Genomic DNA, 15,095 nt, shown 5'->3' with positions numbered 1-15,095 from the left:
CTGGATAAGTCGTCCATGGAAAGTCGCTGCCTAATGTAAAATGCTTACCTGCAATGCCTACTCCGGACATCTCACTGATGTTGGGACAGAAGACAGCATAGTCAAAATGGCAAGGCTGGAGAAAAATAAAAATAAATTACTCCACTTATATCTGAAGAATGACAGAGTGGCTGCTGCCAAATATTGGTCACCGTATCCAGAACAACTATAGCCCATAAAAACCTATTGGCTTAAGTATCGGATTGGTGGAGGTCCGACTGCTACGCAAGAACAGGGGGTCCCATGTCCCTGTATGAATAGAGCAGCAGTTCTAGCATGTGCCCTGCCGCTCCATTCCTTCTCTATGTGACCGTCGTAGACAGCCAAGAACAGCTCTACTGCCACCTAGTGGAGGTAGATGACCTATAGTCTATGTTTGGACTTTTTAACAGATCTTGAAGTGTTTAAAAACCATTACCAAAAAAAAAAAAGAGAGTCTTTTCCAAAATGAAAAAATAGGTCCTCATTTTCTTTTGGAGAAGGCTCTAGGTTTAGTCATGTTAAAGGGTTGGACATTAAAAAGGGGTTCTCCAGGTTTTTAATATTAATGACCTAGCCACAGGTGCGACACCCTGCACCCCCACCCATCAGCTGAATGAGGAGACAGCGAGCACGTGCCGTCTTCCCTTATCGCTGCCGCTTTGCCATAGACATAGCAACAGTGAGCAGGAAGAGAGACTGCGCTCGCTGTCCCCTCATACAGCTGATCGCTGAGGGTGCAGGGTGTCGGACCCCCACTGAGCTGATACTGATGAACTATCCTGAGGATAGGTGATCAATATTAAAAGGCCAGAGAACCCCTTTAACTATAGAATACATACCGCCACTAGGTGGCACTACAGAGACTTCTTTCCTTCTCTTGGAAGACCGCTAATCTGTATAGTTAAAGGGGTTTTCCAGGCTCCTGATAATGATCACCTATCCTGAGGATAGGTCATCAATATCTAATGAGGGTCTGACACCCTGCACATCCACGATCAGCTGTTCCCTGCAGCCTTCTGCGTCCAGATCTATCACTTTGAATAAAACAGCAAGCACAGCTCTGTTCAAGGTGTAGTGGTCGTGCTGGGTTACTGCAACTCAGCTTCCATTCACGTCAATGGTAGCTGAGGTGCAGTAAACTGGCACGGCCACTACACTTTGAACAGAGCTGTGCTTGCTGTCCATTCAAAGTGATAGATCTGGACGCAGAAGGCTGCAGGGAACAGCTGATCGGTGAGGGGTTTCAGACCCTCACTGACTGGATATTAATCACCTATCCTGAGGATAGGTCATCAATATCAGGATTCTGGTAAAAAACCCTTTAAATACAAATAAGCACACTCTCCATATAAGAGCAGACAGAGCAGATTACTGAAGAACTGCCCCTTTCACTTCAGTAGCCGAACCTACGGCAGAACGGCTGATCAGAGGTGGTTCAAGGAGTCCAACCCCCACTGACCCGATATTGAAGTCACGGAAAACCCCTTATAATAGATAAACGGATAATGTCTCCTGACTCACCTGTAGAAGTTTTAACAGAGCAGCAGTGTCCCTGTCTCCAGTGGCATTAAACACCAGCACCCGCACCACAGACCCTCTGCAAAATAATCAAATAATATTCATAATTATCATAATGTCCACATGCAATCGTTAGCTTTTTGTTGCCGCCCTGTGCTCTGGCTATCGCCGGAGGACCCAAGACAGCCCGGCACTGTCGACAGCCCATGGATTTTAATGTGAACTTTGTAATGCTCCACTCCCCCGTAAGGGGCGCTGAAGGGAATTAAACACCTTAAAATAAAAGGGATTCTTCACAGTGGACAACCCCTTTAAGTCGAGTAAACTTATAAAATGACTTTACCTACAGTCTGTAATAAGACTACAAGGGCTGCCCCATTCTTCCTACTTTGACTCCACCAAGAAACTGTAATTGCTTACCCTCCAGCTTTCTCCTCATTGAGCGCCACCTCCTGGAACCATCTGACACAAGCCTTCACGCTGCTGTTGGTATGGGCACCATCAATGTAATAAGAAATGGGCCCGCGCTGTAGGACCTGTGTACGCCCCAGCCATATCGTATGCTGTAACCCTACACAAATGGAGAAGAGTAACAAGCGTGTGCGTCACCCATGCCAAGAGTAAGAAAGACAAGTCACATCTCTGCCACCTAGTGGTCAAAAGCCTGAACTGCACCAGTCTCTTTTCCAGCTGTCAGCAGTTTGGGAAGGGGACAGGTCCTATGACGTCCCCCCTGTACGATTGATATAGTGTGAGATTTTCTTTTTGTTAGCAGATCTTACCTTGCACCATCGGAACAGAAGGTTGTAAAACAGATGCCAGGGGCAGAGGCCACTTGGCTTTAGGAATTTTCTGGCTTGGATTTTTTATATCTCCAAAACCTTCACAGAGAAACACAATTGTGTTAATATGAACTGGAATGGACATACATCTGTAGCACTGATATACTTGCATTTGATAATTGGCGTTTCGAAAAATAGCCATTTAGGCAATTCTCTAACATATTAAAGGGGTTTTCTGGAAATTCAATATTGATGCCCTGTCCTCAGGTTCAATATCTGATTGATTGGGCGGTCTGACTCCTGGCTTTCTTGCTGATCAGCCGTTTGAAAAAAAAAAAAAAAAGGCGGGGTGGGGGGGGTGGAGAATTTAAAGATGGCACCCGCTCACAAGAGAAGCAAGCACCATAGCCGCTGTGTGACTGTTTTAAACATCAGGCAACCGGGACTAATGTATCCAATAGACGATAATGTCGCTCACATACATTAAACTCCTCAGATGCCATGGTCAAATCCGACTATGGCACCTGTGAGGTTAAAAACTGCTCCCCCCTAGGAGAATTATAAAAATAAAAAAAACAACTTTAGAAACATAAAAAAAATTTTTTTTTAAATAACTTCTTTCCCCTAAATTATAATAAAAAGACAAACTTAATATTTCCATGTTTATTTTTTTAATTGTTTATTAAACATTATGGTATTGGGAGGGCTAGGAGTAAAGAAAAAAAAAGAAAAAAATCACAGTGTCCTGAAAAGGTTAAAGGGTTTCTACCACTTCGTTTTCACATAATTAGCTTTCAGACACTAGCGATCCGCTAGTGTCTGCTCTACCAAACAATCCTAATATAATAGGTTTTTGTGCAGCCGTTTCGCTAAAAAACGAACTTATATTGATATGCTAATGAGCCTCTAGGTGCTATGGGGGCGTCATTAGCACCTAGAGGCTCGGTCTACCTTCACAAAATGCCGCAGCCCAGCACGTCCCTCCAGCCCGCCCATCTCCTTCGGAATGCGCCGATGACGTCATAGTGCTCCGAGGAACAGGCGCAGTGGAGATGTCTGTGCAGAAAGCGGTCAGACATTCACTGCGCATGCGCCGAATACAGACGCGCACGGCGCATGCGCGAGAATTCGTCCGCTGGCTCACAGGGAGGATCGCATTCCGGAGGAGATGGGCGGGCTGGAGGGACGCGCTGGGCGGCGGCATTTTGTGAAGGTAGACCGAGCCTCTAGTTGCTAATGACGCCCCCATAGCACCTAGAGACTCATTAGCATATCAATATAAGTTCATTTTTTAGCGAAACGGCTGCACAAAAACCTATTATATTAGGATTGTTTGGTAGAGCAGACACTAGCGGATCGCTAGTGTCTGACACCTAAATATGTGAAAACGAAGTGGTAGAAACCCTTTAAAGACCTAACCTGATGAGAGGTCATCAATAGGTAACCCCTTTAATAATAGGCACAATGTTGACATGTAGACATTTTGGCAGATATACGTCACCTTGACAGCCTTGATGCTGCAGCCATGTTTGCGCTAGCTGCAGTGCCAGGGAAGCATTGCTTCTCTGATGATCTCCAGCCAAACCAAGATGAAGTTTGATACCATCCTCCTCGTACTCTGCCAAGTCTGGGCACATATGAAGGGGGCACTTGGGTAAAAAAAAAACACCACTGAGTAAAAGCCCAAGACTGCCGGACAGGGAAGGGGCTACAGAGTGGGTGTAAACTTACCCCAATTTCCTGGGCTCTATTTTTTAGCACCTCCAGAGGGCTAGCGGGTTGGGGCACAGTAAACGCTGGAACGCCTGGCTATGAGACACAATATATCAGACGTATGCAATATCTTACGTCAATTTAAGTGTGCAGTGAGGGGGTCCAAGATTCCCTGGCTTCATTCAAACGACCGTTTGGCTCCGCATCAGAGCCGCATTTTTTGTGGCTCAGATGTGGACCCATTCACTTCAATGGGGCCGCGAAAGAGGCGGACAGCACTCCGTATGCTGTCCATACCCGTTGTTCCGTTCCGTGGCCCCACAAAACAAATAGATCATGTCCTATTCTTGTCAGTTTTGCGGACAAGAATAGGCCTTTCTATTATCAACAGCTTGTTCTATAAATTGCAGAATGCACACAGGCGGCATTTATGTTTTGCGGACCGCAAAATACGGTGCGGTCGTGTGCCTGTAGCGTAAGGATGCAATGCTTTTTTTCATTCGTTTTACTTGTATTAGGATTCCGAGTGCTTATCGGCACCGTAGAGAACCACTTTATGTAAATGCTATGTGAATGGGCAGATGTAAGAAATACATATTAATGTCAATCTCCAAACCTTGAATATGCCACCTTTCTGCCAGGCAATCTTCTCAATGGTGTCCCCCAGGATGGCAGTGTGGTCGATGCCAAGAGAAGAAATCCCACAAACAATGGGCTTCCTGTGGGAATGACGACAATCGTTGATAGTTGTGTTTCTATATGGAGAGTGACAATAAAATGCGCAGTATGTAGAAAACAAGATTAGGACACAGGAGATTACCTACCTGATGATATTCGTACAGTCGTAGGCTCCACCAATCCCAACTTCTAGCACGGCTAGGTCCACCTGCGTCAAAGAGGAGGAGACGGTAAGAGGCAGCATAAAATGAGATGCCCAGGGGTAGGAAGGCTCATGGGATACTAACCTTTTCCTGTAGAAACACGTGGAAGGCCATTATGGTCAGGAAGCGGAAGTAAGCCGGCATGGAGCACATGTCATCGCTCTGAGGGAAGGAAAGAACAGGGTTCAGACCAGGACACAATGACATCCAGTTTCCATGCTACAGAAGAACCCTTCCTGCCAAGTAAGATTCATCATTTTGCGGAACTGAATTGCGGACGCATTTATTTCTATGGGGCCACACGATGTGCGGCCCGGATCCGGAAATGCGTACCCGCACTTCCGGGTCCGCATTTCTGTTCCCGAAAAAAAAAAATAGAACATGCCCTATTCTTGTCCGCAATTGCGGACAAGAATAGGCATATTCTATTAGTGCCGGCCATGTGCGGTCCGCAAAATGAGGAACGCACACTGCCGGTGTCCGTGTTTTGCGGATCCGTAAAACACACACGGATGTGTGAATGGACCCTAACAGTACAAATGTACAATTTCAGGATCAGCTGATTACACTAGATATAAACTTCATATGCAAACAGCCAAGTAATCCTCAACATCCAGGACTGACCTTGGTTTCTTCCAGGCGGTTGTACACTTGCCAGAAGTATTTGCTGAATAGCTCCTTGCTGATTGGCTGCCCATTGATCCGAATTCTCTCCCTCACCTGCACCAAGTGCGGAGAGCTGGGAGGGAGCCGAAGAGAGGAGAAATGAATAGACTGGAGTGGCAAAGCTTTCATCATCATTCTCAGTATATCAGAACAAAAAAGGCCGTCTTGGGGAAGGCTGTACACAGTGCGGATTTCGTGTGAAAAAAAAAAACGCAACGTAGTACAGGACCGGAAAAGTGTATGAGATTACACAAATCCCATGTAGACTTTGCTTTTCTTAGTTGCGGAAACTGACCTGCTGTGAGGATTTTGAAATCTGCAGCCTGTCAATTGTTGTTGTTTTTTTTTTTTGTGTTGATTTCACCCTTTTCTATGAAAGGGTGGGATCAGCAGAAAAAAATGCATCAAATACACACCATGTATCGCGGCTTGAGCATTTTTTTGTGTGCAGTTTTGGGGGATTTTTTCCAGATTCTCTGTGCACATCTGCACTGCGTGCAGCCACCCCGAATACGTATCACTGAAGCTAGCATATGTACCCTTTAAAACGTCACTTTTTTTTTTTTTTGAATCAGATCTTTTTTATTAAACATTTTACAGTGTAAATACACATTTGAACACATTGTAAACAAGGATGACATAGAGATATACTGTCCATAAGGCTAAAAACATAAAGGGTATCAGCCAATGTGTATTAATTAAGAACCCAACCGACCCCCCCCTCCCTCCCTCCCTAACCTGCAAAGTACAAAGGCACATTTTAAACATTTCCATTCAGACGTCGAAACGACAGCCATAAATCCCATAGTTTTCCAAATTTCGCTGGGCATCCACGCTTCTGATATACCATCCGTTCATAACTCAGCATCGTGTCAACCGCGTTTAGGAATTCGCCTAGGATTGGCGGCGCTGTCTGTATCCAATGCAGAGCGATTAACTTTCTAGCAACATATAACATTCTACCTATAGCTAATTTATGTACCTGACCTGTGGCCAGTTCAGAGACATAGCCCAACACACACACTTTAGGATCAGAGGGTACTCGTACCTTGTAAACGTCCTGTATTGTCTGACGTACCAACTCCCAGTATCTCCCTAACCTCTCGCACGTCCACATCATATGCAACAAATCTGCAGAAACCACAGAGCATCTTGGACATTCATCCGTGGGTCTGAACCCTATACGGAACAAAAAAACCGGAGTTTTGTAGACTCTATGGACAATAAACAGCTGCGAGAGTTTACGTCCTTCACTCAGGGAAGAGAGAGGTATCGCCTCCAGTATGTCAGACCATTGGTCATCAGTTAATTTGCCAACATCTTTTTCCCATTTACTTTTAGCCACCAGTGGATGGGACATTAGAAACTTATCAAGCAATAGCTTATATATACAGGATATCATACCTCTCCTCGCCCCTCTAGACAAAATCTGGTGCAATGCAGCATCTCTCCCTGCCACCTCAGTCGTACCTTTAAATGTGGCGTTGTATGCATGTCTCACCTGAAGGTACTTATAAAAGTGAGTTCTAGGCAGTTCATACTTCTCCTGAAATCTGGTAAATGACATGAACTTCCTTTCCTCCAAAAGGTGACTCACCCTCAGAATACCCTTTCTTTTCCATGCCCCAAACTCAGACAAGGAGAGGAATTCTGGCAGCACGGGGTTATCCCACAGTGGAGTGTATTCAGTATTGCCGAGAACCCCCCTCAGGAGCTTGACCTTATTCCATACAGACTGCATCAAGTGTCCCAAATCGCCCATCGGACCACTCTTTCCAGTCCCCCTAGTCTCAAGGATCAGCATTAGGTCATTAGAGGTCAAACAATGTTTAAGCAACTGACACGACATCTCACTCGACTCCAGTTCCATCCACCCCTTGAAATGTTGGCATTGCGCAGCCAGGAAGTACACCCAGGGGTTTGGCACTGCAAGACCCCCTTCTGTTTTAGGATATTGTAACGTTTCAAGCTTAATTCTCGGTTGCCCCTTACGCCATATGAGCTCCCTGAAGATAGCATTAATTGGAACAAATTTGGACTTTGACAGCCAGACCGGGGAGTTATGTAGAACATAAAGTAGCTGGGGCATCAACACCATTTTAATGAGGTTAGCTCTTCCCGCCACTGACAGGTATAGTTTACACCATGCCTTAGTTTTATTACGAAATTTAATAACCAGCGGGTCAAAGTTAAGGCGCCCAAAGTCTCGGATTCTCGGGGATATATGGATACCCAAATACTTAAAGGTCGCTACACATGGAATACTTCTGTCTCGCACTGTCTGTGATTGCACTTGCCCGTCGAGCAGCATAATCGCCGACTTACTCCAGTTAATAGTCAGACCCGACAGGTCCCTGAAGCAATCAATGATTTTCATAGCCGCTTCCAAGGATGGACCAGTATCCCCCAGAAAAAGCAAAGTGTCATCTGCATACATCGCCACTTTATTATTAACTGTCCCGTATTGAAACCCCTTAATGTCCGTTGACTTACGAATCGCTGCAGCTAATGGCTCAATCGCAACTGCAAATAGCAGAGGCGACAACGGGCACCCCTGTCTAGTACCCCGGTCCAGACTGAACTTGGGGGACACCCCTCCATTCGCCCTGACACATGCTTTGGGTTTAGAGTATAACACCCGAACCCAGGATATATATTCATCTCCAAATCCCATATACTTCATAACTCTCCATAGGAATCGCCACTCAATGCTATCAAAGGCCTTGGCCGCGTCCAAAGAAAGGATAGCTCTATCTCCAACATTGTCAGCTGGAAGTTGAATACTGGCAAACACTCTTCTGATATTAATTGACGTTGATTTCTGAGGCATGAAGCCAGTCTGGTCAGAGTGTATGACAGACAGAATCACTTTAGACAGACGCATGGCCAAGACCTTTGCAAGCAACTTAACATCAGTGGAGAGTAACGATATCGGTCTATATGAGTCAGGGAGAGAGTGATCCTTGTCCGGCTTAGGAATGACTACTATTACCGCCTCCTGCATAGACGGAGGAAGCTCCCCCCTTTCCCTGGAATAATTGAATACCTTCAGAAGTTCCGGGAGCAACACTTCCGCGAAGGACTTATATACTTCCGCCGGAAGCCCATCCAAACCTGGAGCCTTGTCATTAGCCATAGCAGCCAATGCCGCCCTCAATTCTTCTAGCTCAATCGGCTCCTCTAACCGCACACTGTCTTCCCTGGAGAGCTTAGGAAGATCTAATGTGGCCAAAAAGGCGTCAATCTCTTCATCCGAGCATGTCACCTTGGAAGCATACAGAGAGGAATAAAAATTATTCAGTATATTCAAAATGCTATCAGTATCGCGCCTGAGGACGCCGCCAGCATCTAACAGGCCAGATATACATTGTGATCCTTGCTGCGCTTTTGCGATAACAGAGAGCATATGGCCTACACTCTCACCTTCAGTAAAAAATTGCTGCTTATAAAACAGTCGTTTCCTCCCTGCTACCTCCAAGAGGTGACACCTCAACTCCTCCTGCCTAGTCTTCAAGGTATTACTTGTTATGCTAGAAGGATTTAACACAAAAGCTTCCTCCGCTAGCTTCATATTATCATGTTTCTGCCGATCAAGCTCTCTAGATTTAGATTTAATCCGACTGACTGTTTTAATAAAGGATCCTCTAAGGAAGGCCTTCATCGCTTCCCAGACGACTAACGGCGACGCAGTCCCTTCGTTTATACAAAAATATTCCCTAAGGGATTGAAGCATATCGGACGGGTCACCCATCAGTTTTAACCAAAAGGCATTAAGTCGCCAATATCTAACCCCCGGCCTGGCTGTCACAGAGATATCAAGGGCGATGCTAAATAAGGAGTGGTCAGATAGGGTCCTAGAAAGATATTCTGAGTTCTGTACAAACGGGAACATATGAGCATTTACCAGACCCAGATCTATACGCGACAGGGAGCCATATGTCGAGGAGCAACACGAGTATTTCCTGTCCAGGGGGTGGGTCTCTCTCCATACATCCATCAGACCTACTTCCCTCAGTATTCTTGCAAACGAGGTTTCACCCGTATTACTACCGCTAGGTGTGATCTGGCATCTATCAAGCGAACTGTCAAGTACATTATTGAAATCTCCCACTATCAACATTGGAAGTTCAGAAAATTCTGCCATAAACTCTATGAGCCTCCTTAAAGGCACCGAGGAAAATGGTGGGGGTATATAGATTGTCGCCAACACCATTCTCATCCCTTGGACCACACAATGCATTCCTATAAACCTTCCCTCTTCATCCACACATTCCCTGAGACATTCAAATATGATATTCTTATGAACTAGGATACTAACCCCCCTGGAATGCGAGGAGAAGACGGAATGCACCGAATACCCCAGCCACGGCTTTTGCATGACATGTATAGATTGTTTGGTCATATGCGTCTCTTGCAAGCATATTATTGCCGGCTGATATCTAGATAAGTAACGGAACAGACCATGTCTCTTCGTAGCATCCGCCATTCCCCTCACATTCCAGCTAAGTATTCTCGTGACAGGTCCCATAAGAATGAATACATATATAAAAGTACATTTGATATTTACACCTCTCCACCTCCCAACAGCTGCGAGGAAAAATAATGTTAGTCACCAGACTGTAGACTCCCATCTCTTCTCTATTGCCCACGACAAAATATACAAGGACTGTACGTCTTAGCATTTTAGAGTTGCCATCAATAGCACCTTTGACAGTATTAACCCCCGCTAAACCCTTCCCCCCTCCCTCCCCCCACCCAACCATCCCCCCCCAGGCAATAAACATATGTAGTATAAATAGATTCAGTAATGAACTCGGGGCCAACATTATGAACCTGGCCCAACAGCGCCTGAAGCAGCACAGCATCCAGCACGATACCGTACGCAGGCACATTAAGAATGTGGGGAGCAACCTCGGGCGTATGCTCTACCCACAAAATGTCTCCAGCAACCGGCTAAAGACAAAAGAAAATGTCCACAACGGTGGGTGGACAGTCCAGGGGACATCAAAGCTTCACTCAGGAGCAGGAATGTCCATCAGTCTCAGGTGTCTGTTGATGGAATCCTAAGGCGACGCTCATTTTGATCCAGCCACTTGACCGCAGAGTCCGAGTCTTCAAAGAATACAGCGGATCCAAACGCCACCACCCTGAGCCTGGCCGGGAACATCATGGAGTACTGTACTTGCAAATCTCTCAGCCTCCGTTTAATCTCCACAAAGCGAGCCCTCTTTTTTTGTACATCTGACGAATAGTCAGGGAACAGGGACACCTGAACCCCATTGATTTTTAAATCAGGATGCGACCTTGCGGCCCTCAGTATAGTGTCTCTGTCTCGATAATGCAGGATTTTAGCCAGTATTGGACGTGGCGGACGTCCTGGCGGCAAAGGCCTGGTGGGGACCCTATGCGCTCGTTCAACAGCATACAGTGCAGAGAGTCCTTTATCACGGAATTTTTCTGCAAGCCATTTCTCAATAAAATCAGTGGCCTCTGGGCCCTCAGACTTCTCAGGAATGCCCACCAGCCTAACATTATTGCGGCGAGAGCGGTTTTCAAGGTCGTCAGTTTTCGCATAGAGCGCCGCTATATCCTTTGACGCTGCCCTGCTCTCTCTCTGTAGGGTAATGGCCCCATCTTCCAGATCTGAGACCCTCCTCTCCACCTCTGAGGTGCGCTCAGCCACCTTATGCAGGTCATGCCGGATAATAGATATGTCCGCTTTTAGGCTTCCAATGTTAATGTTCATATTCTGGAGAGTGACGTTACAGCTGGCAATAGCTGCCATCACATCTTTCAAGGTGGGCTCAGGGGCATTAATCACTTGCAGGCTAGAACTCGCCCCCCCCTCATACTGGACTGGAGAATGCTGGTCATCATTACAGGGGCCGTCTTGCTCCCTTACTTCTTCCTCCACTTGTGCCAGGGTGCCCTCTTCCTCTCCCCATACATGGCTGGGGGACTGGTGTGATTTATGAGCGAAGCGCTCTAGCCGCGCTGCCGCTCCCTGACTCACCGCCGCTCTCAGGTCAGGCCACTCTTCCTCCTCAGCGCCATCTTGGGATCTTGCCTCCCTGTCCTGCCGGCTCGGCGTTTTGCCTCTTTTCGCAGGCATAATGCTGCCACTTGTACCGGACTGCTTCCTGACTGTGTCCCCCGCTCCTTCAGAAGTTTTAGTATTATTTCGCCACCGTTTGCGGTGTTAAAGACAGGATAATCGCCGGAGCTAGTGCGGCGTGCGTCCTACTCCATGCGCCGCTAGGCTCCGCCCCCCTAAAACGTCACTTTTAATATAAAAGTTAAGACCCACCAAAGTATAACAAACAAATGTGTAAATAAAGTGAATATTGGGACAGATAACCTACTGGAACGTCAGATCAAGTCATTAGAGGCAAAAAACGGAAGGGTTACCGCCATGCGGTTACTCACGATACCGTAGATGATATTGAGAATACCCCGAATACGGACACATGTTCAGATTTCTTGATGTCGTTTTAGAAGCCAAAACCAGGAGTGACTAAAAACGGGAGGCGTCGTATCTGGCCTTCGTGCTTTCTCTTCGTTTATGATCATCTCCTGCTTTTAGCTTCCAAAACTGCATCAGGAAACCTGACCGTGTGGTTGAGCCCCTAGGGCACTTTTACACCAGTAACTTGCCCGTGTAAAGATACCCCGCAATTAAATACTAGTTTTTCCGTGTACAGAAGGACGTGCTTCCAACAAGCAATGAAACTTTATGGGGATGAACAATCGCAGTAACGATCATTCATCCCTATATAGTAGCGATGACTGCTGCATACAGATACTGGGGGAGATTTATCATATCTAGTTTAAGGTCTGAGGGGCCGGGGCATGACACAAGCGTTCTCTTTGCTGTTCTTAAATCCTTGGGTCATGCTCCGCCCCCGGCACTAAAAGCCTAACACCGTATCGGTTTGGTGGACTGTTCCTTTAACACAATCGCTTGCATACCTGTAGAATCCAGTCTTCAGGCCACAGTTTCTTAGAATTTGCTCAGTAAAGGCACAAGTGGACCCCTTTAAGAGATCAAAAGGTAAAGACTTAAAACGGCGACTCATATACATAGGAAAATGACACTCATGTAGCGATTACTAGACAGCGAGGACATGGAAAAAACTACAGACACCTCCTCTCCCACTCGAAGGGCAAGCACGGATTTCAGTGCAGTACATGTAATAAAAAATTCTGAGCGGATTTTCAACACGACTTCATCCATTTCAAGATTGCGGGTTAAGACCGCTGATAAATGTGTAGGTTACGAATCTGCGGTGTGCGCACCTACCTCCTGGATGAATGTCTATGGCCCGTTTTTATGGAGGTACACTATAATAAACTTTACCCCTGCGCCTAGACGCCCAGACGTCAGGGTTAAAGGGGTTTTCTGTGAATTAAATAATTGATGACCTATTCTCAGGATAAGTCATCAGCAGCTGATCAGGGAGGGTCCGACTCCCAGCACCCCTGCCGATCGCCCCCACAAGGGGCTGGTGGCTTCTTCATAGTATACCAAGCACAGCGCCATTTATCATATAGTGGCTGTGCTTGGTATGGCAATGTCATTGATGTGACATGAAGCCAGGGGCCTTGGATGAGGCCGCAGCGCTCATGTGAGCGCCATGCACTATTAAAGCAGCCGATGATCAGGGTGCCGAGAGCTCAACCCCCCACGATCAGATCTGGATGGCCTATCCATATTTAAATCCAAGAACACCCTTTTAAAGCCTCTTGCACATGGCCGTCCCGTTCATTGGGGACCGCAAATTGCGGTTCCCAATGCATGGGCCCCATCCGCAACAGATCCAGACCCATTCAACTTGAATGGGTCCATTATCCGTCCACTGCAAAAAAAAACAAAAAACTGAACAAGTTATAGTTATATTTTTTTGCGGTGCGGAGGCACGGACAGAAACACCACGGAAGCACTCCGTAGTCCTTCCGTGGGGTTCAGTGCCTCTGTTCCACCCCGCAGCTCCAAATTACGGAGCCATTCAAGTGAATGGGTCCGCATCCGTGAAGCACATGGCCAGTGCCCACATACTGCCCGCTGTTTGCGGGCCGTAATATGGGCCACGGCCGGCAACGGCTGTGTGCATGAGGCCATAAAATAGGGCTTTGCACAACTGAGCACCTTTCCCAGTCTAGTCCCTGGAAAGCAAAAAAAATAAAAAAATTATACAGCAGAAAAAAAAAAAAAAAAAATGTGTATAACCGAACACCATGATGAGTCCGGCATCTCCCTCCATCACTCACCTTCCCCTTAGTTCCAGTAACGTGAATTATGTTCAGTTGATCCAAGTCCTCAACCTGTAGAAACAGACCCAAAAAAGGCATCAGACTACACACAGTCTGTCACTATGGAGACACACAGCTCTGAGAGCTGGATACAGAAAACGGCCGGAGACGGTTGGCCCATCTCACACATGGGTGGCATATCGCTAGGATCGGGACCCCAATATCTGACAGGTGCACCTATCGCTAGAACGGAGCTTGTGAAGGAGAGCTGACTGTGCAAGCGCAGCCGTGCGCCATTCATTTCTATAGGAGTGCCGAAAATAGCCAAACACGGGCTCGCCTATTTCCGTCAGCCCCATAAGAAGGGAATAGAGCAGTGGCCGCGCTTCCCATTCATTTCTATGGAACTTCCAAAAATAGCTGAGCGCTGCTTCAAAAATGGATGGAGGGCGGCCGCGTATTCACAGTGAGCGCTCCTTCGCCGACTCCGTTCTAGAGTGGGACTAAATGCCCCCAAGATGGGACAACCTCTAAGATAATGGGGGAGATTTATCAAAACTGGTTTAGTTTAGTTGCCCATAGCAACCAGATTCAGCTCCAAAAGATGAAGGGTGGAATCTGATTGGTTGCTATGGGCAACTAAACTAAGCCAGTTTACCTTTACACCAGTTTTGATAAATGTCCTCCAATAACTTTTCTTTTTTTTTAAAATAATGATGAGTGGCTGAGAAGGTGCCGAGCCTCATCACCACATGGCCGACACGTGAGCCTTGGCACACAGTGCCACTTACCCGCAGGCCGCTCCGCTCCAGGAACCCCTTCATGGCCACCAGCTGTTCCTGCGGGTCATTGCGCTGTCTCTTCACCTGATCCAAGAAGCTTGCATTTGTCTGCAGGGTATTGAGCGTTCGGATGGCATCCTGAGGGCAGAAACAGCAAAATCAGCACCTGGCTCCTCGCCAATTATCTGTGAAATGTTTTTTCTGTCAACACCACAGAGTGAAGCACATTATTTCTATTACATCTATTTTTATTTTCGGATTGCGCATTTAAAAAAATAAAAATTCTACTGAACATGATTACGCAAGCGAATGGGCCCAGGCTGCAATACCAGGTACGGCCACAACAACATGGATGGCGCTGTGCTCCAAGAGGCTGCGTTATTTGTCCACAGCCTGCTGGTAGGTTCCCCCACCAATGTGACACCGATGACCGATCCTGAGGAAGGGGTCATCAATATTCAAGAACAAAAACAGATATTCAT

At 46.7% G+C, this 15,095-nt stretch overlaps 1 protein-coding gene across 2 annotated transcripts in view; it reads right to left on the bottom strand.

The window, feature by feature from the left end:
• The window catches only part of FPGS (folylpolyglutamate synthase), an 88,449-nt gene that overhangs the window by 13,252 nt on the left and 60,102 nt on the right, over positions 1 to 15,095 (bottom strand). For both annotated transcript variants that reach the window (XM_040404964.1, XM_040404963.1), the window contains exons 2-14: positions 14,623 to 14,751; positions 13,850 to 13,903; positions 12,551 to 12,615; positions 5,540 to 5,654; positions 5,000 to 5,077; positions 4,859 to 4,920; positions 4,651 to 4,753; positions 4,053 to 4,130; positions 3,823 to 3,970; positions 2,322 to 2,420; positions 1,960 to 2,110; positions 1,543 to 1,618; positions 49 to 115 (exon numbers count right to left, since the gene is read on the bottom strand). In XM_040404964.1, the coding sequence (XP_040260898.1) occupies positions 49 to 115; positions 1,543 to 1,618; positions 1,960 to 2,110; positions 2,322 to 2,420; positions 3,823 to 3,970; positions 4,053 to 4,130; positions 4,651 to 4,753; positions 4,859 to 4,920; positions 5,000 to 5,077; positions 5,540 to 5,654; positions 12,551 to 12,615; positions 13,850 to 13,903; positions 14,623 to 14,751 (1,225 nt within the window). The remainder of the gene's footprint in view (positions 1 to 48; positions 116 to 1,542; positions 1,619 to 1,959; positions 2,111 to 2,321; positions 2,421 to 3,822; positions 3,971 to 4,052; positions 4,131 to 4,650; positions 4,754 to 4,858; positions 4,921 to 4,999; positions 5,078 to 5,539; positions 5,655 to 12,550; positions 12,616 to 13,849; positions 13,904 to 14,622; positions 14,752 to 15,095) is intronic.

The sequence above is a fragment of the Bufo bufo genome, chromosome 8, assembly GCF_905171765.1.
Source record: "Bufo bufo chromosome 8, aBufBuf1.1, whole genome shotgun sequence".
Taxonomy (NCBI): domain Eukaryota; kingdom Metazoa; phylum Chordata; class Amphibia; order Anura; family Bufonidae; genus Bufo; species Bufo bufo.
This window is presented reverse-complemented; position numbering and strand designations above follow the sequence as displayed.